This window comes from Lynx canadensis, chromosome A2 (assembly GCF_007474595.2).
Source record: "Lynx canadensis isolate LIC74 chromosome A2, mLynCan4.pri.v2, whole genome shotgun sequence".
Classification (NCBI taxonomy): domain Eukaryota; kingdom Metazoa; phylum Chordata; class Mammalia; order Carnivora; family Felidae; genus Lynx; species Lynx canadensis.
The window spans coordinates 155,181,412-155,204,242 of NC_044304.2; the positions used below are offsets into that span (position 1 = coordinate 155,181,412).

General features: G+C 46.4%; 1 protein-coding gene across 1 annotated transcript in view; it reads left to right on the top strand.

Annotated features, from left to right (window-relative positions):
- Nucleotides 1–14,317: 14,317 nt before the first annotated feature.
- TMEM178B (transmembrane protein 178B) overlaps nt 14,318–22,831 on the top strand; it is a 308,589-nt gene continuing 300,075 nt past the window's right edge. Inside the window, exon 1 of the mRNA XM_030308585.1 lies at nt 14,318–14,748. Within this exon, the coding sequence (XP_030164445.1) occupies nt 14,367–14,748 (382 nt within the window). The 5' untranslated portion in view covers nt 14,318–14,366. The remainder of the gene's footprint in view (nt 14,749–22,831) is intronic.

Sequence of the window (22,831 nt, forward strand, 5' to 3'; positions counted from 1 at the left end):
GCCTAATCCTTATGACTTTATTTAAACTCTGTTACCTCCTGGGGCGCCTGGGTGGCTCAGTCGGTTGAGTGTCCGACTTCGGCTCAGGTCATGATCTCGCGGTCCGTGAGTTCGAGCCCTGCGTCGGGCTCTGTGGTGACAGCTCAGAGCCTGGAGCCTATTTCAGATTCTGTGTCTCCCTCTCTCTGACCCTCCCCCGTTCATGCTCTGTCTCTCTCTGTCTCAAAAATGAATAAATATTAAAAAAAAAAAGATAATCCTTTAAAAAAAAATAAACTCTGTTACCTCCTGAAGACCCTATCTATAAATACAGTCACATTGAAGGTTAGGGTTTCAACTTATGAATTTTGGGGGTGTGCAAACATTCAGTCCATAACATTGTTACCCACTGCTCTATTTTTTTCCTATAACATTCATCGTCTTCTACAATACTACATGACTTATTTTTTTATTAAGTTGGTTATTATTTGTCTCTCACTACTAGAATATAAGCTCTATGAGGTCAGGAATCTTTCTTGGTTTTTCACTTATGTTTCTTCAAGAACCTAGGAGAGTGCTTGCACATGCAAATGTGGAAGAAATGAATGAGGTCAGCAACCATAGCTGTCAAGGTGAGAAGAGAGAGAGCGAGCTAGAACTACTGGTAATAAACAGAAAATTCCAGGAAATAGCAATATCTAGGAAGGGAAATTGGGGCCTGTCCTGTCCTATCCCAGAACTACTAATGCCCTGTCCAGCAACATGTGGATAATTGCACTTGATCAGGAAGATGGGGAGGAGACACTCCACATCATGGTCCAAACTTGGGTTCTGTTAAATTGTTACGGGGATTGTGCTGTCTTAATATGCTTGGGCTGCCACCAAAAATCCCATCAACTGTGTGGCTTAAAAAAATAGAAATTTAATTTCTCACAGTTCCGTAGGCGAAGTCCAAGATCATTGTGCTGGAATGATTGAGTTCTGATGAGAACTATCTTCCTGGCTTAAGGGTGACCACTTTCTCTTTGTCCTCATGTGGCAGAGACAGAGAGAGGGGGCGAGCTTTGTGATGTCTAATCCCATCATGGGGACACCACCCTTATGACCTCATCTAAACCTAAATACCTCTCCAAGGCCCGTCTCCAAATACTATCACATTGGGTTTAGAACTTCAACATGTGAATTTTGAGGGGACACAAACAGTCCCTAACAGATGATGGAACTGGTGATCAAACACTTACAGGATCCAGAGATGAGATGTCAGGTCAGGGAGTAGAACAAGATACTGTCCACGTAGACCATGACTCCTCAGTCCAGGAGGTGAACATCTAGAAAGCATCAGAGTATCACATTAGCCAGATGCCATCACAGTGCACCCATATTGGTCAAATCCTACTGGCATTATAGAGCACCCAGAATGGTCAAAGCCTGCCTGGGAGGCTGTTAGTCACTCATGGTATTTCCAGATCTTGTGGAATTGTAGTCCTTAAGAGGTCTAAATTGATACAATTACGTGTGCCACGATTTTGGGTGAATGATTAGATTGGGTTTCCTTTTCTTTTCATTTATGAAAATATCCGGGAGCTTTTGGAGAACAAGTGCAGAGTCTGAGAAGTGGACAGCATGCTGTTTAAAATGTTGTGGCTTTAAAAAGTAGTTTAATACTTATGAGAGAGAAATTATCACGTAAAAATATCTTCACTATTCCCACCAGTAGCTTTTTGCAGATGCGCTTTGGAATTATTTTCCAGGGGCACCTGGGTGGCTCAGTCGGTTGAACGTCCGACTTCGGCTCAGGTCATGATCTTGTGGTAAGTTCGAGCCCTATGTCGGGCTCTGTGCTGACAGCTCAGAGCCTGGAGCCTGCTTCGGATTCTGTGCCTCCCTCTCTCTCTGCCCCTCCCCTGCTCATGCTCTGTCTCTCTCTCTCTCTGTCAAAACTAAATAAGCATCAAAAAAATTATAAAAAAAAAGAATTATTTTCCAAGTTGCAATGAAAGATTGAGATTTTGGTAGGAACTGTTTTAAATCTATGAATGACTTTGTAAAGCATTGGCATTTTTATAGAATTGAATTGTTTCATTCAGGAATATGGTGGGTTTCTATATCTTCTCAGGTCATTTGTGTCTCTCGATAAACTTTTGTAGTTTTCTTCATATAAAGCCTTCACTTTCTTTGTAACTAATCTGTTAACTGCTATTCTATCAGAATGTATTGATTCTTATCTATTTTTAGTTTATTAAGTTTTCAGTCCTACTATCCACATATAATATTCATTTTGCATTCTCCTTTGCAATTGTAACTTAAAAAATTTTTTTTTATTTTTAAAGTTTATTTATTTTGAGAGAGACAGAGACAGAGTAAGTGGGGGAGGGGCAGAGAGAGAGAGAGAGGGAGAGAGGGAATCCAGGCAGGCTCTGTGCTGCCGGCGCTGAGCCCGACATGGGGCTCAAACCCATGAAACTGCGAGGTCGTGACCTGAGCTGAAACCAAGAGTCGGGTGCTTAACCAACTGAGCCAGCCAGGCACCCCTGCACTTGCTGTGACTCTTAATTTCTGGTGCCTACTCTACTCTTGCCCCTCAACGTATTAACCGGTGGTGGTAGAGAGAGCACATTTGTTTTGGTCCTGACTTTATGAGAATATGTATTGTGTGCCAGTCCATCCTGGCCTGTTTGCCCTCAGATTTGTGCTTTGACTTTCCTTGCTCTGTTGTGCTGCCGGGGACTGACATTTGCAGGCTGCGTGTCCCCAGGCCCCCGTGTCAGCTGGTGTCCATCTGGGTTCCACCAGTGGGAGTTTCTAGCAAAAGACTGGTGAGCCGAAGACAGGGTATTTCTCCTGTGTTCTCTGCCATGGGTAGCAACTCCAGCAGCAGTGACGTCTGGTTTCATGGCTCCAGCTCTGGCCAGAAAGATGTCTCCATAGTTTCAGCTTCTGCTGGGTGAACCTGGTCCCCAGGCTCAGAGAATACTCTTTGCTCTTTTTATTCTACCAAGGAGGCTGCCCTCCGTCCGCAGTAGGAGAGCCCCTGTCCTAGACCCTATGTTTTTTTAGGGCCCACGTATCACAAACACAAAAAGTAACTGTCCTGGAGAACGCATGGTTGCCCTTCTGTCTTGGGATCTGGCGGCCATCAGTACTGGCACAGCGTGGCCCAAACAGCTGCTCTTCTGGTTAACACAGTTCAGGCCCCAAGGACATGCTTTTCTGAAACTCTTGCCCTCAGAACAAAAAACATCTGCATCTAAATGCCTTTAAGTTTTGTGGGTTGTGTTGCTGCTGATACGGTGTTAGCTACTGCTTTGGAGCACAGAAAGGGTGTGAGGGTGGAGGCACTTTGATAAAAAAAAAAGATGAAATGATTAACTTGTCAAATCCTTCCTCCCAGGTAGCTTGCACGCAGATTTTTGAATAAGGAAGCGTCACTTCCCAGCAGCGATGGGCATCCATTTTCCTGCTTCCTTTTGTGTTCCAGTTCATGGTTCTGGAGTTACATATGAATTAGGGTGGTATTTTGAACAGTTGCACACAGTAACTGAGGCACATTTTGCAAGATTATGTTCTTGCAATTCATATTCCTCTTAAACCATAAGTGTATTTCTAGACCTAACCTAGATTTTGGCCTAAAATCCAGAAACATTCTTTATAGCACATATATAACATAGTTTGAATTTGTTGCTAGAGATGTGGCCTCAACTGAGCCAATAGGCATGCAGTTCTTTGGAGGAATTGAAAGATTATTTATATATCTTGAATCTATCCATAGACAAGACACATTTAAATTTGGCCTTATAGCCACTTAAGACACACAATGTGGGGCATCTGGTGGCTCAGTCAGCTAAGCTTCTGACTCTTGATTGTGGCTCGGGTCATGATCTCACAGTTCATGAGTTCAGACCCCGTGTCACCACAGAGCCTGCTTGGGATTCTCTCTCTCTCGTCTCTCTCTTCCCTTCCCTGGCTCTCGTGTGCACGTTCTCTCTCTCTTTCTCTCAAAATAAATAAATAAATGTTAAAAAAAGACACACAATGGAAATGCTGACTAAAGCCATTAAATTTAATTTAGAAAGGATGTAAGATATATTAGGAAAGCTAAGTGAAACAATAGAATGTCCTCAAATCTAGAGCAAGAATGTGGTCTTTGTGGAAGATAAAATTAATTTAGGACTTGTGCTGTCCACAATTTTTTGATACAAACTATTACTTGCTATTAATGGTATAAGCAAAAGAAAACCTAAGTTTGGTGATTTCTCACTTAAAGGGATTAAAAATACTTTTGAATTTTAAAGAAAATGGTTTTCTAAATAAAAATACAGTGCATATGCGATCAAATGTGATATCCTAATAAAATATAAGAGAATTAGAACAAGGAAATGCAAATGTTTTCATGACTTTAAAGAAGAGGCTTCATGTACAAATAAACCAAAGTAATGTCTGTAGTAACTATTTTCCGACTGTTATAGATCAAGATGTGGTCTTGACTGTGGAGAGATTTGAACAAATTAATCAATGGACTGCAATTTTTGGTATTTTTCATTCTAGCACTGGAATATTTGAAAGAAAACTGAATAGGTATTGTGGATCTACATATTACTTTGACAGTAAAAATCATGGCGTATATGATAATGTTTTACATGATAAAGGTAATATTTTTTGCATTTTTTGCGTTAACAGTAACTTGTCATAGGTGATCGTTACAATGCTTGAATATAACATACAAAATCCCAAATATAAGTATTGTTTTAAGAATTTGTGGGCGCCTGGGTGGCTCAGTTGGTTGAGCTTCCGACTTCGGCTCAGGTCATGATCTCATGGTCTGTGAGTTCAAGCCCCGCGTTGGGCTTCTTCCTGACAGCTTGAAGCCTGGAACCTGCTTCGGATTCTGTGTCTTCCTCTCTCTCTGCCCCTCCCCCATTCATGCTCTGCCTCTCTCTGTCTCAAAAATAAATAAACATTAAAAAAGTTAAAAAAAAAAAGAATTTTATTGACATTCCAATAGAAGTGTTACTGCTTCAGTAGGGTGAAGTTTCTCCAAATTGGAAATAATTAAAAAAAAAACCAAACAAACCCCAAACTATCCTGGGTGGCTCAGTCGGTTAAGTGTCCGACTTCAGCTCAGGTCATGATCTTGCCTTTTGTGAGTCTGAGCCCCGTATCAGGCTCTCTGCTGTCAGCATGGAGCCCACTTCAGATCTTCTCTCTCCCTCTCTCTCTCTGCCCCTTCCTCGCTGGTTCTCTCTCTCTCCAAGTAAATAAATAAGCTAAAAAAAAAAAAAAAAAAGAACTATTTAAAAACTACAGGGAATCAAAAGCAGTTGTCAAAAACATTTGACATTACCATCAATAGAATATAAAGTTACGTGAAAATCTTGATTATAACAGAATGATTTTTCTGAAATAAAAGTCAAGAAAAATAACTCCTATGATACGTGTTTTGTTGTAAATTATAAGTGCCTCTATTTTATTACTCACCTGTGCATTGCTGATCCATCAACACATGAGCAGTCATAATTTGGTTGTCTTTGATATTTTGCCAAATTGTCTTCATACTCAAATATAACTTTACACATATTTGAAAATTGGTCATCACAAAGGTATGTGTAAGGTAGGAGGTTGGAACATCGTTATTTAACAATTCACCATTTGACTTACACCTATAAACATTCAGGTACATGAGATGCGGGCTGCGTTCGTAAGCTTGCCCTGGGCTCTTTGTTGGGGCCAAGCCTGCCTCGTGGTGGTAGTGGCTTCCCGCTGCCAGCTTCCTGTTGTCTGCTTGGCTCCTCGGTTCTTCTATCACTCTTTAATTTTGCACAAATAAACAGATACATATATATTGGCTTATGACCCCTTTTTTCCTGTATTTTTTTTTAAGATTTTATTTTTATTTTTTTATTAAAAAAATCTTAAAATCTTTATTTATTTTTGAGAGAGAGAGAGAGAGAGAGAGAGAGAGAGACAGAGTGTGAGTGGGGGAGAGCAGAGAGAGAGGGAGACACAGAATCCGAAGCAGCCTCCAGGCTCTGAGGGTCCTTGTAGAGCCCGATGTGGGGCTTGAACTCGCGAACCATGAGATCATGACCTGAGCCGAAGTTGGACGCTTAGCCAACTGAGCTACCCAGGCGCCCCGAGATTTTATTTTTAAGTAATTTCTGCACCCACCGTGGGGCCCCAACCCATGACCCTGAGATCAAGAGTCACTCACCCCATTGACTAGCTAGGTGCCCCTGTCCCCTTCTATTTTACATGAAAGGTAGAATTGTAGGTTGAAGAGTGTCCTCCCAGAACCTCTGTTGAAGTCCTAACCCCTATGACTTTGAAATGTGACCTTATTTAGAAATAGTGGCATAGTAGAGGTAATTGATTCAGATGAGGTCAGGCTGGAATAGGGTAGGCTTATGTTCCAGTATGACTGGTGTTCTTATAAGAAGAGAGACATTTGGCAACAGAGGAAGGATGTTGTGAGAAAAGACAGTCATGTGATGACAGAGGCAGAGATCAGAGTAAGCCAAGGAATGTCAGGGATTTCTAGCAGATACTAGAAGCTAGAAGCTTCTTCTAGAAGCTAGAAGAGGCAAGGAGGGATTCTCCCCTCCAGGTTTCAAAGGGAGCATGGTCCTGACAACACCTTGATGTTGTACTCCCAGTCTCTAGAAATGCGTGACAATAAATTTCTGACATTTTAGGATACCTGATTTGCGGTGCTTTGTCATAGAAGCCCTAGGATATGGGCAGCATACCAAAACTGCTCTTTGCCCCATGTGCCAGTGTTTCTACAGGCTAGATACCTACAAGTAGAACTGCTGGATCGAAACAAACATCTCTCGTCTTCACAGCTACTCCAAATTGCCCTCCTGAGTGGCGGTATCGGTTTATGCTCCCACCAGCAGAGCACGAGAGCTTGTTTCCTTATGCCCTGGCCAACACTTGACATTAACAGACACATAAACACTTTTTCCAATGGATGGGTAAAAAAGAAGCACTTAAAAAAAATTGTATTCTCCGATTACTAGAGGGGTTGAGTGGTTTTTTTTTTTTGTATGTTAATATTCCATTTGAATTTTTCTTCTGTAAATTTTCTTAAAAAAATTTTTTTTAACGCTTATTCCTTTTTGAGAGACAGAGACAGCATGAACGGGGGAGGGGCAGAGAGAGAGGGAGACACAGAATCTGAAGCAGTCTCCAGGCTCTGAGCTGTCAGACCAGAGCCTGACACGGGGCTTGAACTCGTGAATGGTGAGATCATGACCTGAGCCTAAGTCGGACGCTTAACCGACTGAGCCACCCAGGTGCCCCTATAAATTTTCTTTTTAAGACCTTTGATCATTTTTCTGTTGTGTCATTTAAAACAGTTTTTTTTTTTAATGTTTATTCATTTTCAAGAGACAGAGACAGAGCATGAGTGGGGAGGGGGCAGGGAGAGAGGGGGAGACACAGAATCCGAAGCAGGCTCCAGACTCTGAGCTGTTAGCACAGAGCCTGAGGTGGGGGCTGAACCTACCACCTGTGAGATCATGACCTGAGCTGAAACCAAGAGTCAGTCACTTAACTGACTAAGCCACCGAGGCGCCCCTAGGAAGAGGTTTTAAATATCCAGAATGTTTGTTGGCTTTAACTGGTTGTCTTTTTAGCTTCTAGTGAGAGGATCAAATGACATTTATTTGACCTATTGATATGAGGCACCTGTAATTGTATGGACTTTCAAAAGCAGAGCAGTTAAGTATTTTATGGACAAGAGGAAGAATGCCAATGGGGAGAGGGGCTTTTTTTTTTTTTTTTTAAATTTTTTTTTCAACGTTTTTATTTTTGGGACAGAAAGAGACAGAGCATGAACGGGGGAGGGGCAGAGAGAGAGGGAGACACAGAATCGGAAACAGGCTCCAGGCTCTGAGCCATCAGCCCAGAGCCCGACGCGGGGCTCGAACTCACGGACCGCGAGATCGTGACCTGGCTGAAGTCGGACGCTTAACCGACTGCGCCACCCAGGCGCCCCGAGAGGGGCTTTTTAAAACAAGTTTAGAGGGCTGCTTGGTTAGAACAGAGGGCCTAAGGGAGTGTAATGGCCAGTTTTAGAAAATAGGCTGAAGGGCACCTGGGTGGCTCAGTCTGTTGAGGATCTGACTCACTTTTGGCTCAGGTTATGATCCCAGGGTTGTGGGATTGAGACCCACAATGGGCTCTGCACTGAGCGTGGAGCCTCCTTAAGACTCTCTCTCTCTCTCTCTCTCTCTCTCTCTCTCTCTCTCTCCCTGCCCTTAACTCCCCACCCTGAACTCCCTCCCCTACCTCAACTCCCTCCCCTCCCTCAGTGTGCACATACTCTCTCTCTTAAAAAAAAAAAAAAAGGTGTGCCTGGGTGACAGTCAGTTGTGTCTGACATTGGCTCAGGTCATGATCTCATGGCTTGTGGGTTTGAGCCCCATGTTGGGCTCTGTGCTGACAGCTCAGAGTCTGGAACCTGCTTCAGATTCTGTGTCTCCCTCTCTCTCTGCCCCTTCCCCGCTTGCACTCTGTCTCTCCGTTTCTCTCTCAAAAATAAACATTAAAAAAAAAATAAAATAAAAAATGAAAAAAAAAATAGGTTGAAGCCTTTGTGACACCTTGTATGGGGGTGTAACTCTTTACACCTTGTAAAGAGTTTGAGCTTCACTGTACAGGCAAGATGAAATTCCTGCAGGGGCACCTGGGTGGCTCAGTTGGTTAAGTGTCCGACTTCCGCTCAGGTCATGATCTCATGGTTCATGGGTTCAAGCCCTGAGTCGGGCTCTATGATGACAGCTCAGAGCCTGCAGCCTGTTTCAGATTCTGTCTCTGGCTCTCTGCCCCTCCCCCGCTTGTATACAACTCTGTCTCTCTGTCTCTAAAATAAATAAACATTAAACAAAAATAAAGAAAGATGAAATTCCTGCAGAATTTTGGGTAAAGGATAACTGCAGAATGTAAGAAGATCAACATGGTGGTGTGGTGGAGGAAGAAGACTATAAAGTCAGGAGAGGACTTAGATGGCTAGGGGTGAGATGAAAATGGCCTTTTGCTATAATGACCCTACCAAGGAAGAAAAGAAGGAAAGTTGCTAAACACACAAATGTGGCTCTGTGATGAGTGGAGATACAGGGAGAAGAGCAGCTATTCAAGCATAAATACTAGCATGTCACACACCGGAGGAATTGTGTCAGGAGGGCGAAACTGGAAGATAACTCGTGGGTTTCAAGTAATGTCCAAGTTGTGCAAAGTTAATTAGGAAAACAGGAGTAAGTGTATATAGCAAATGATGGCATATTGATAGATGGCATGGGAAAGCACACCTCATCAACTTTTATTTTGCTTCCAATAGACAAGGTCAAGGAGAGTGATTTTTAGACTGAAGGTAGGGTGTAGGGTAGATCAAATATGATAACTAAAGATAGCTCCCAATGGGTGAAGAAATTATAGGAAAGCATCTATCTGCTTTGGGTGAACTGTAACCCAGGAAAGAGAACTTTTTTTTTTTAATTTTTTTTAACGTTTATTTTTTTATTTTTGAGACAGAGCATGAATGGGGGAGGGGCAGAGAGAGAGGGAGACACAGAATCAGAAGCAGGCTCCAGGCTCTGAGCCCGACGCGGGGCTCAAACTCACGGACCGTGAGATCATGACCTGAGCCGAAGTCGGACGCTTAACTGACTGAGCCACCCGGGCGCCCCAAGAGAACTTTTAATGATATCTCTGTATCTCTGTTGTTGACCTTAGAGAAAGCTTGGAGAATGTGAACACTGGTTAGCGAAAGGGGGAGGTTGTGTGTGAGCAAATGAAAGTCCAAATTTCAACAATGTGGATTTCACAAACTGCAAACCAATGATTTTAATGTTATTTTGGGGCAAGATCCTAGAACAGCATTCAGAAAGGATGAGTTGTAGAAGAGATCCTGGAAGAGAAAGTGAGGATTATTAGAACTTTATATGGGTCATGTGGAAACATGACTGACCGTGTTTTTTCTTTATCGGTTGACTTCACGGTTAGACCAAGGAGCCCTGCTGGATACAAGAAGCGCTAATAATCAGGAAGCATCAGAAAGCCTGGAGCAGCGAGCTCAAGGAGAAAAAAAAAATCAAGGGGGTATTTAGTCTGGAGGGAAGAAGCCTTAGGGAGAACATGATGGCCAAGGTCAAGTATAAGAAGGACCATTAAATGGGAGAGGAATCAGGTATCTGTGGGCTTCTCAAAGGCCAATGGGTAGGATTACAGGGATCTAGGATGAGACTCAGTATAAGGAAGGACTGTCTAACCATTTATACCATCTGAGAGTGGAACAGGGTACTTGCCAAGAGAGTGATTTCCCTATCACTGCAAGTATGCAAGCAGAAGCTGGCCAATTACTTTTTTGGGAAATGTTCTAGGAGAGATTCATGCATTTTTGTGTGGTAAACTCTAAAGTCCCTTCCAATTTTGGGATTCTCTGATCCTGGGACAGTGTAGGTTCAAATCGGAAGGACTAGGTTGGAAACAGTGATGCCATAGCTAACAGGGTGGAAGGAACTGGAAGAAGGCAGAGGGAAGAAACATAGATCACTCAATTAAGAAAAGAAGGTCAAGTGGTTGTATAGTCTGGAGGAGGAATCCTCCCTCCTTTTAGCACCAAAGACCAGGCTCTTCCCAAATGGAGTAGTGCTGTCCAGGAAAACCGCATTTCTAAGGAGGCCTCAAAACAACATCTTTAAAAGGCTGTGGGGATGTCACCAAGGCCAAAGTTTTCAAGATAGAATTTTAATGATGTTGGGAAAAGAGGAGGACAATGTTCCATTTAGGGCCCTTCGCACAGCAGGGCCCTAATCACAGGACGGCCCAGGAGGGCCATGGGAGAAGGGACAAGGCACATCAGTGGAAGCAGGCCTAAGGCACAGGCCTGGAGAAAAGTTGCAAAGGAAGAACAAGAAAGGGACGGAATAATGGAAGAGGGAGGACAGATACAGATAAAAGGAACAGGTACCTTCATTGCCAGATGGGTAACCTCCTGGGTTTCCAGGGGGCTCCAGGGCACCTCTTGGAAGTGGTTCTCGGGGGAGGGGAGAGCTGGTAATCAGGAGAGTGAGGCTCTAATGTGGATGTGCCCCTACTTGCTGAGTGACCTTGTAGGTATCATTTCACCTTTCTGCCTCCTCCCTGTGGTCAGACACAGACATCCTGTTAGGCTGGAAGTGCTCTGGGCTTTCCAGAATAAAGTAGCTCCGGGAATTTCAGACTGCAAGTCTGCAAGTGTGCGAAGTGTTGGCGCTTGTTTCCAGATTTTCATGGCTGGGGGAGAGGGAACGGGTGAGGGTAGACAGGAAAGGTGAGACCACCTTGTGGCCAAGTCTCTGGGCTTGTGGCCAAGTCTCTGGGCTCCGCCTCACCGTCCTAGAGAACCCAGGGGACCGGGAGGCGGCCAACGGCGTGTGCCTGATAGCCCCTCGGCCAGCCGGGCCCCCTAGAACCCGGCGGACATCCTCAGGCTCTGCTGTCCCTTTCAGCAAAACCCATTGCCGCATCCAGGGACGGAAGGCGAGGCACGCCCCTCCCCCACTAGATGGCACTGAAACGCCTCGTTCCCGATTTTCAAACTGCAGGGAGGATGAAAAAAGACAAAAAGAATATGGTGGAGGTGCGCTCTTTCTGGCTCGCAGGCCGCGTTGTGCAAAGCAGGGTGCCGGACACCTTTTCCCCCCGCAGGGCAGCTCTTTACCCCGCGGTACGGGCCCCCAGCTTTGGAGTAAGGGTGAAAATGAGGGGCGAGCATTGCAAAGAAAAAAACAGGCTTTCAACCTGGGAGGGAGGCTCCCAGCCTTTGCGGCGCGGTCTCACGTGAGCCGGGCGGTGGGGGTGGCGGGCGTTTCTGGGATGAACTGGGGCTCCCTTGGGGCCCACCCACCCGCACTGCTTCCCAGCGCCCCCGCTAAGCCTAAATCCAGCAGCCACCCAGATGAGGACAGGCCCGCACCGGGGTTTCATTTAACCCCACCTCCCCTCCTCAAAGCGCGAGCCCCCCGGCGTTTTCAAAATATCTATTAAGCACCCCCCCCACACACACCCATTAAAATTCTCTTCCTCTGGTCTTGAAAGGATCAGTCAGTTTCCTTTTTTTCTTTCCTGCTGGGGAGGGAGGTGGTGGCAGGTGGAGGTGGGTGTGTGTCGGGGGGTCTGGCGCTGGCGTGGGGCTAGACTTGGGTTGGCCGTGGCAACCCCAGCGACGCGCCCGGCCCCCCGGGGGGGGGGGGACGGCTGGAGCTAGCAAGGTAGCGCCTGTGGCTTTCTGGGGAAAACAAAGATCTAACGTGATCCTAGATTCCAGCGACAAAACTGGGGACGCAGGAACTTCCTCAGCCCCTCTGAACGCCGACTCCGCAATAAGCAGTCTTTAAAGAACTGGGGTCGATGTGAGGGAATTTTCTACCACCAAAAAGAGATAAACGGGAGAAGGGGGCAACATCCCTAAATTTATAATAATGCACGGAAACATGCTACATGCCACATGTATGTATATGTGCATAAATATGGATATGGTTGGGCACATACCTATCCAGACACCATTGACTTGCCTGGTCAGAGACTCAGGCTTAGACATCTCGTGCCTGGGAAATGGTGCAGTTTATCTTTAAGGATGCTAGAAAAATAAGAGATGAGGCTCACGTTGCACGGATGACATCACTAGCTTTTGGCTGCGCGCTCCGTGTTCTCGTCTGTGGGTTTTAGCCAAAGCTGCAGCGCCCGGCGCCCGAGCGAGCGAGCGCGGCAGCGGCTTCCTCCGGCGCCCGCACCCGGGCGATGCGATTTCCCGAGCACCCCGGGCGCAGCCTGGGCTCTGGCTCCCCACCACCGGCCGAGCCCGCGAGGCCCCGGAGCCGCCGCGGCTAGAGGAGGAGGCAGGGAGGGGAAGCCCAGCGCCCCAGCCTCCCTCCCCCACCCTCGCCCCATTCACCTCGGCGGCCGCCGCGCGCTGGGAGCCTGATCGCGGGACGCCGAGGCCCGGACGGGATTCTCCGCGCGCCGCCAAGTGAGCCGGCGCCTCGGCTCCTGGGTGGGCTGCGAAGAAAATGGTGCAGTCTGAGAGCGGCTGACCCCAGTTGGGCAGAGCAGACAGCTCCAGTGCCGGGCTGTGGCGGGAGAAGGGGGCGGATTGTTTTGAAGGGCCGGGACCGCTGTTTTCCTCGGTGCCTGCAGCATTTTCTTTGCACCTGAGCAGCAGGTTCCTGGGGCTACTTGGGAGCCAGATGAAGTGAGGCAGAGGCATCGCGGGAGAGGCGGGTCCGGAACCTCCCGGGTGGATACTCAGGAAGGAGACTGCGCTGGGGAGACCGGCATGACGCCCCCGGGGCTGGCTGCGGGGCTGGTGGTGAGCCCCGATCGCGCGACCTGTCCATGGTGTTGAAGGCACCGCGCGCCGAGCTCCGCGCGCGCCGCGCCGTGCGCCCTGCCGGGTGCATCCTCCTCGGCGCATCCTGTCTCTCGAGCCCGCCGGCTGCCGCCCATTCACCCCTAACCGCGGGCCGAGGCTCGTCCGGTTACGCCGTCCGGGTGACAGCGCCGTCGGCCCGAGGGGCCTCCTGAATGGCGAGGCCAGAAGCAGGACACCCGGGAGCTCGCGCGGGAAGGTTGGCCGCGACCGTGCGCCCACGGGAAGCCCGCCTCTGAGCACAGCGCGCTGGCCAGACAGCAAAGGACCTACTGGTGACCAGAGGACGGAGCTTTTCCAAAGAGCCGACCCAGAGAGGAAGAACATTTCTTGGTTTGCAGATCGGAAGGGGGACAGTCGCTGAGTGGGAGACCCAGGCGGGACTCAGGGCAGCCGGCCCTGGCATCTGGAGGTTTTCCTTCGTTGGCCGGTCTCGTCGCGGGTGCTGGAGTTCACTCTGTCGTCGCGCAGCAACTCGTGATAGCCCCCACCCCCTCACCCCAAGAAAAGGCCAGGCGAGTGGGTCCCGTCGCCACCCTGCACAAAGAAAGCCCAACAGTCTCACTGCAGCCGAGGGCACTGGGTGTTTAGTTTCTGGCCCGAGGGCAGCGGCGCCTGAAGTCCGGCTGTGTGCCGACGCGGCCGGTTCGGGGCAGTGGCTTCCTGCTGGGCGGGGAGGGGGCGGGAGGCGGTCTTGTCCGCTCGCCGCCGCCGGAGGCTGCACCTGCCCCCCCGGATGATGCCCAGAAGCCAGCCGGAGCCTCCCCGGATCAGAACTTTTTAGGCTGTCCGCCCCCATCCCCGCAGTCCCTGGGCCGCGCACCGGCAGGCGGGGGCGAGGGGGCGCCGCCGCGCGAGTCCCCCTCCGGTCCCCCCTCCCCCTTGGCTCGGCCGCCCGCCCGCCGCTTTGTTCCGGGCGCGCGGAGGGAAGGCGAGGCTGCGGCGGATCATGCCCATGGTGTAGCCGCCAAGCGGAGGCATGGCTGCCGGAAGGTTACTGCTCTATACGGGCCTCTCGCTAGCGCTCTGCGCCCTCGGCATGCTGGCCGTGGCCATCTGCTCGGACCACTGGTACGAGACGGACGCCAGGAAGCACAGGGACAGGTGCAAGGCCTTCAACACCCGCCGGGTCGACCCCGGCTTCATTTACAACAACAACAACAACTTGCCGCTCCGGGCGAGCCGCTCCCGCCTGGACCGCTGGGAGGGCAAACTCCTCCGGGCCCGGAATCGCCGGCAGCTCTTCGCCATGAGCCCGGTTGACGAGTGCAGCCGGCAGTACAACTCCACCAACATGGGCCTCTGGAGGAAATGCCACCGGCAGGGCTTCGACCCCGAGATCGCAGCCCTCATTCGGAAAGGTAAGCGCGAGGCGCGAGGCGTGGCGCTGCGGAGAGCCCGGCGCCTCTAGGCCCGGCAGCCCTCTCCTCCCTTCGCCCGGCAGCCCTCTGCTCCCTTTGCCTGGCCACGGTCTCTCCGGCCTCCTGCGAACGGGAGGTCAGGTTGTCCAGGCCCTGCTGAGCCTTGGAGCGGCCAGAACTTGCCTCCCGATAGCCGGTAATGGAGGCTTACCTCTCTCTGCCCGGCCTCTTGTCTTGCGTTTGTGTGATGGGATTCCCGTGGAATATCGTGGTCCAGGGTTTTTATCCAGGATAATGCTTCATCAGTCTCTGAAAAGGGAGGGAATCTGTCGCGTTGTGTTCTTTGCAGAGGAAGCCCCTTTGAGAATGATGTGTCCGGCAGACAGCCTCCTAGTTTTAATCTTTGTTTTAGATGTTGAACCGATTCAGGAGAAACATCTCACTGAGAAGGCCATATTCACGCCACAAACATTTGCTAAGTGCTAGTCTATACCCGGCGTGGTGCAGGCATTGGTCATATAAACATGGATAAATCGCAGCCCCTGCCCCATTGTAGCTCCAGGCCTGTTGACCAGATTCTTGGTTTCTCCTTTTGGGGAAATCGTTGACAAAAGTGACTTGTGTGCTTTGAATTTTAACAGGGCCTAATAAACACATAAAAAGTAGTTCCTCACTTTAGAGAAAAAAAATGACCATTTTCAGAAGATTTATGTCAAAAATACCTAAAGTACTCCAAAACATAAAACAGACCATATTTACTAATGATAAAAATTTCTTTCATACTTTCTTTCGTATGATCACATACATTTTTAAAAGTCTGTTCATCTCATGCCATTTGTAAATCTTGTGTGATTTATACTTTGGGGACCACCCTGTTCTATTAGTCCACTGAACTGTTGTTTGGATGTATTATTAATATTGCTCTGAAGAAGAGAATATGTTCTCTCGTATGGTAGTTGCATTCTGGAAGATGTGGTGTGATTTTATGAGTGTTGTTCTTTTTTTTCCCCCTTGCTGTGTTTCATTCTCTTCAACTATTAAATGCTGATGCCAAGGTGAAAATGATGTTGTTACCTGCAAAGTCTTTGAGTCAAAGATAGAAAACAGTTCTTTGTGTCTCTTAATATTATAACACAGGTTTGCTTCTGTTTTAAAATATTATTTGTGAGAGCTGATGTTCTTTGATTTATAAAAATATTGAAATTGATCAGAAAAAAGTGGTAATTTGAAAAAAGCCAATTGTTGAAGAATGACAAGCAGTGGGTATGATCTAGGTGGCAAGTCAGATTTAGAAAAGTCCAGAAAGAGAATCCATCTGAATGTTTATTTTGTAGTTTCTGTAGAATGACTAGGGATTTTAGCCGATCCAGTTATTAGTGTCTTAATATTACAAACATCACAACTGCTTCGTGGTTAGTCTCCTATATGAAGCAGGTGGACCCATTCGGAGCTCTACAACTTTGTAAAGATGTACAGAATATTAGAGAATTCCAGAAGAGAGTAACTTGGCTTGGATTTAAAAGTAGGAAAACAAGAGAAACCAGACTCGTTTTTGACAATGGGTGACTTCGTAACAGTTTGCAGGCTCTCAGATTCGTGAAGTGTTATTTCGTTCGTTGTTTTCCACTTTCATCAAAATTGAGATGGTAGGAAGTTGGCTGAAACGGGAGGGAGAATTCATGTTAATAATAATGCCTGATAAGCAGTGGTAGGGCTTGCTGAAGGACATTCTTGAATTTCCTTTCTTAAATGTCTCTTGCAACAAGATGGGTATCTTTCTGTCTGCTATTGGTTAATGCCACTTAGAAACAGGGGGATGGAGTCCGTATCTTCTGGTGGTTCTATAGAGGGCTTTGATTCCATGTTGCTTTGCCTGGCAATCCGGCTAGAAAGGTTAACTTGGTCTGTGCACCAGAGAGATTGGTTACCATAGTGACATGTTCTTCCGGTGAAGCTGGAAACACAGTGACAGGGAAAGGGATAGGGGAAGAGTGTACAACATTTTGACTTTGTATCGACTGATTTTTAATTGCAGCAACACAAAATGGACACGGCACAGCAGGGGGATTGAATACACTGATACCTAGAGTTGGCAGGCATTGTATTTCACTTGGACTAATGGAGATGCTGTTCCCCATCACCCAAAATACAGCAATCACTGTCAGCTGCAAGCACCCGCTTACCATGGCCGTTTCTGTCCATTTGACATTCTTGTTAGGTATTATTGAGATAGATGGCATGCCAGCCTTACAAATCTTGAGAGACTTAAGGTCACTATCTTCATTTTTAACCTCGAAGCATAATATTTGAGAGCTAGATCTTCCTTTTCTAAGCAACAATAGACACATTTTGGAAATAAGGGTATCTTATATTAGTAGAATTCACAAGCAACTCCAATAACATAGAACATAGTTTCTAGACTTAATCCGTGTTCTTTCTAGATCGGCAGATTTTAGAAGGAAGTAAAAAAAAAAAAGCACCCAGAAATTGATATTCCTCTATTTAAATTTAGGGCAGGCATCTTAGGGAAAGATATTTATCTCACAGTATTCATTAGCAGCCTCAAAAGATACGGTAGGCCTTTGTCTTTTGGGGGAACATCTCAGATTAAAATGCTGGGAGATATGTGTTGGGCAAGGGGGAAGGGACACCAGAGAAAAAGACTGTGTAAAATCTGTCAATATTAGGGGAAAATTAGAGATTTATCTAAATGATCATACAGCTCCACGTAACTCAATCATTTGTTAAATCAATGTTCATTACATTAGAAAGTAGCCGTCTGTGCATTTTAAAACACAACCAAACCACATAATTAATAAGAAAACAAAAGTCAAATCTATATCTGATTCGAAGATAAAGTCCTTTAGATTCATGTTCTTTCTGAAATCCATTTCTTCGATGCCCTGTTGCCATGTGTGTACCAATAACAAATATGCATTTTCGGTCACGGTATATTTATTCGTTTGTCTTATTGAACTGTTAAGTTCCTGAAGGGCAGGAAAGATATAATTTGTAAAATACATTCACCAGATGCTTGGTACTTGGGAAATATCTCATACAAATTAGGTTCACAGAAACGTATCCATCAAGAGCTTATTCTAATTGTAGGAACACTTGTGTGGGAATCCAAATAAAGGATTAGTCAGAAAATTGTGATGAAAAAAAAAATGAGCCAGCATGGCTCTCAGGGTAGGTTAATATTGCAACAGATGCTGAATAATTTAACAGGGAAGGTTTTTTTGGAGCAAAAAAGTTTTGCTACGGAATAAGGGAAACAGTACTTTTTTGGATAGCCGATGTCACTGAACAGACATTTATCACCCACAATCATTATTTTTCACATTAGATGAGATTTTAATGATTTCCTTCTTGGAGGTGGGATTGGGTAGAGGGTGCAGCAAGGATAGATCACCCTTGAATCCCCATACGACTGTGACCATAATCAAGTCCTCTTGTCTTGCTTTTCAACCATGTCAACGTCTCCCTAGTAAGTCACTGCAAGCACGGAGGACAGATCAATGACAGGATCAGTTTCTGAAATCCAAGAGACTCTCAGACCCTTAGGAGGAATAGCTACAGGTAGGATTTTGTTCCAGGGAACATTTACATTCTTTGATTTCTACTGGCATGTTATATTGATATGGCTTAAAATAAGTAGATCTTCACCTGAGACTCTAAGAACTTTTTTTATTATTTGAAAATAGGCCTTCTAGTAGAATTTGATCTATATAATCATAGACTGGTTGTCTCTGTATTGAGGCTTATTTGAACAAAACACTGCACATATTCACAAATTAATAATGTGCTCAGCAAATATTTACTGCACATGTATTGTGTGATGGACACACATCCCTGGAATGAAGTGATGGATAATACCTGGGCCTTAAAATTCCCATAGTCTGTTAGCGTCACAGGGGATAAATGACAATGACAGAGCAGCAGCTACAGATGCGGAGAAGCACCGAGCAGGCAGTGATGGATGGTGTTGGCAGTGGGGCAGGGGGATGGGGGTAAGCCGGGAGGGGTGGGGTGGGGAAAGTTGCCTGGAGGAAATGAAATCGAACACAATTTTCATGAACTTGGAGGTGGATGGTGAGGAAGGGCATGTCAGGCCAAGAGAGCTATCTGCATAGCCACGGAGCTGTGAAACAGCAGCTTGGCCTCGTGAGTGGTGATTGCTGGAGTGAGCGAGAGGGGCAGGGAGTGGAGCTGGAGAGCCGGGAAGAGCCAAGTCAAGGAGCTTGTATACTCACGTCCCTGGTAGCTGTAACGCCCAGTAGGGTAGCTGCTAACCACAGGTGGCTCCTTAAATTTAAAATAACCAATATAAAATGAAATTAAAAATTCATTTCCTTAGTCACGTTGGCCACATTCAAGTGCTCAAGAGCCGTGTGTGGCTCGTGGCTGTCATATTGGACAGTGCAGGTTAGAGAACATTCCTGTCATCCCAGAACGCTCCATTGGACAGAGCTGCATGGAACCCAGAGCCTCAAAAGAGCAAGCACGTACTTGGTTTCAGATGAGGAATTAAATTAATTAAACATGATAACTTGACCTCAAATTTAAGTATATTATTCTACACTTGAAGAAACTTTGCTACTTGAATGTTTTGGGCAGAAGGTTTGAGTTCATGGTCAATTATACCAAGTCTATATTTTATTAACTTCCCATCTTTAAGATTCCATTAAAATTCCATCAGAATTCTCACATGCTTCTCTATTCTCTCCTTGGCCTCTCTCCACTCCATTCAGAGAAACTTGCCTTGTTGTCTGGATGGAAAGGGTTAATAATAATAATTGTCAAACATGATGCCAGGTACTCCTCTAAGAGTTTTCCATATATTCGCTAATTTATTCTTCATAATAACGCTCGAGGTGGGCATTATTATTTTTTTCATCCCTGCGCTACAGTTGAGGAAACTGAGGCATATACATGTCCATTAACTTGCCAAGTCTCACGATAAGGAAGCGAAGGTGCCAAGATTCGAATTCTGGCTCCAGGTTTGGTGACTCATGCACTGCCCTCTCTTGTCACCATAGCGTCTGCTGGGCGGGGGGTGTAGAGTGGAGAAGAGGCTGGGGTATTGATTCCTCAAACTAGAAAAGAAACGAGAAGCAATTGTAGAATGTCACCAAGGGGAGACCTGCTTGAGAACTCCCTCTTAGGCCTGCAGGGGAAGGTCATGTTAAAGTAGTTCACACACTTGGCTTTGAAACCCGCTGACAGAAGCCCTTCCACACTTTGGTATGTGATTTAAAAAAAAAAAAAAATTATGTTTATTTATTTATTTTTTTTTTAATTTATTTTTTTTTTTTAAATTTTTTTTTTCAACGTTTATTTATTTTTTGGGACAGAGAGAGACAGAGCATGAACGGGGGAGGGGCAGAGAGAGAGGGAGACACAGAATCGGAAACAGGCTCCAGGCTCTGAGCCATCAGCCCAGAGCCCGACGCGGGGCTCGAACTCACGGACCGCGAGATCGTGACCTGGCTGAAGTCGGACGCTTAACCGACTGCGCCACCCAGGCGCCCCTGTTTATTTATTTTTGAGAGAGAGACTGCAAGCAGGAGAGGGAGACACATAATCGGAAGGAGGCTCCAGGCTCCGAGATGTCAGCACAGAGACTGAGGTGGGGCTCGAACCCATGAGCTGTGAGTTCATGACCTGAGTGGAAGTCAGATGTTTAACCGACTGAGCCACCCAGGTGCCGGATACATGATTTTCAAGTATTTATTTTGCTCACTGTGGTGGATGCTGAGGTTATGGCCACCCTCATTCATTCCGCAAATATTAACTGAGGGCCTAGGGGCTGGGCATCATGGATAAGCTTACATTCCAGTGGGGAGAGACAGACAATAAATAAATACATGTGGAATAAAAACAAGGGGTGCCTGGCTGTCTCAGCAGAGTGTGCAACTCTTAACCTCAGGGTTGTGAGTTCAAGCCCCATGTTGGGTAGAGAGCTTCCTACCAAAAAAAAAAAAAAAAAAAGGTACTACCTTAAAAACATGCCAATTAGAATAAAAATGATCCCTAATGAACTAATCAGTATATAATATAATGTGAAGTAGTGAAGAGCATGAAGTGTCTCTGCTTTTAGGAAACATAAAGAAGAAGGGGCACCTGGGTGGCTCAGTTGGTTAAGCGTCTGACTCTTGGTTTTGGCTCAGGTCATGATATCACCGTTCGTGGGTTCAAGCCTTGCATCAGGCTCTGTGCTCACAGTGAGCCTGCTTGGGATTCTCTCTCTCTCTCTCTCTCTCTCTCTCTCTCAAAATAAATAAACAAACTTAAAAAGAAAAGGAAGCAGGGGCGCCTGGGTGGCTCAGTTGGTTAAGCGTCCGACTTCGGCTCAGGTCATGATCTCGCGGTCCGTGGGTTCAAGCCCCGCGCCGGGCTCTGTGCTGACAGCTCAGAGCCTGCAACCTGTTTCAGATTCTGTGTCTCCCTCTTTCTCTGACCCTCCCCTGTTCATGCTCTCTCTCTCTCTCTCTGTCTCAAAAATAAATGTTAAAAAAAATTTTTTTTAATAAAAAAAAAGAAAAGGAAGCATAAAGGGGAAGGTGGGCAAGTAAGTGAAAAATTCGCAGTTCCATTAGTTTTGGTTTTGAGATATAGGGAGGCTTTACCGGCTCACAAGGAAACACATGTAAACACCCACGGCCTTTGTATATAGTGTGTGCCCCACGCATACACATTTTGTGTGTGGCCAAATGCGCAAGTGAGTGCGGTCACATCATCCTCCCTCTTCACTCTGAAATACAATGAACCAGTGAGAGGTAACATTTAGGAGCCCTGTGACTCAGTGGGCAGGTGCACGGATGGGAAGAGAGAGAGGGTCAGTGTGATGTGTTTTGCACACCTGCTGTGTACCAAGCGCTCCGCTAGGTGCTGGGGGGGGGGGGCCAAAACGAGGAGGCATCACATGGTGCCTGACCTGAGGGAACTTACACTCTAGCTCACGGTTTCCCAAATTCATTGTCATGTGTGGCTGGATCAGGTTCTTCCTCAGAAGACCACATCTGTGTCAACCAGATCAGGAGTCAACTGGTCAGGAGACTCAGGTCGGGGGAGTGAGTTCTTTTTATTGAGTCAACAAAGCCAAGAGCCATGTTTCTTTTCCAGAAGGTCAGCTTATTTCTTCTTGTACTGTAGGGTTGGTAAGGATCAATTACAAGATCGATTCTGTATATTCCACTTGGGGTTGTCGGTTACAAATATTTTTTCCCTCTCTGCTGTTACTAGGTGGTCCTAGGCCTTCAGGCAGAATTCTGAACACACTGTGGGCTAGTCTGACCCTTCACGTGCAGGCACATAAACATCTAGGAATGAAGGAGAGTGAAGTCACAAATATGTATTCAGATGCAGATACTTTTACAACTACGTACTCCAAACAATATGCAGAAAGAGGAGGGAGCAGGTGACCTGGGGGATGAGTGGACAGAAAATTGATTTGAACATCTGGATTGGACATCTGCTGTTTCTGAGAAAATGCATACGTTTTATTCCCAAAGGACATTGTTTTGTCAAATGTAAAATAGTGAGTTTGGATTATATAAACTTCAAGACCTTTCACACTCTAACGTTTGATGAGAAAGTTAAATTTAGGTGATAGAGTGTAGATAATAGGTAGATGGTTGAGACAAGGTGAACCCGGAGAGAAGGGAAAGGAGGGGAGAAAGGAGAGAGAAAGGGGCCACTTCTTTTTTTTTTAATGTATTTATTTTGAGAGAAACAGAGACAGTGCAAGTGGAGGAGGGACAGAGAGAGAGAGAGAGAGAGAGAGAGAGTCCCAAGCAGACTCCACCCTGTCAGTACGGAGCCCCACAGGACAGGGAGTTGGGGGGGGGCGTTTGAACTCATGAAAGAGTGAGATCATCACCTGAGCTGAAACCAGGAGTTGGTCGCTTAAGCAACTGAGCCACCCAGGTGTCCTAAAAGAGCCCACTTCTGAAGGGAGCATCCCAGGGTACTAAAAGTGTGGAAGGAAGAGGTGAGAAACAAAGCAGCTAATTTCATACCCGCACACAATCATGTAACACAACTTCACTGCTTCTCTTTGGAATGATTTGAAAGGTCTTGT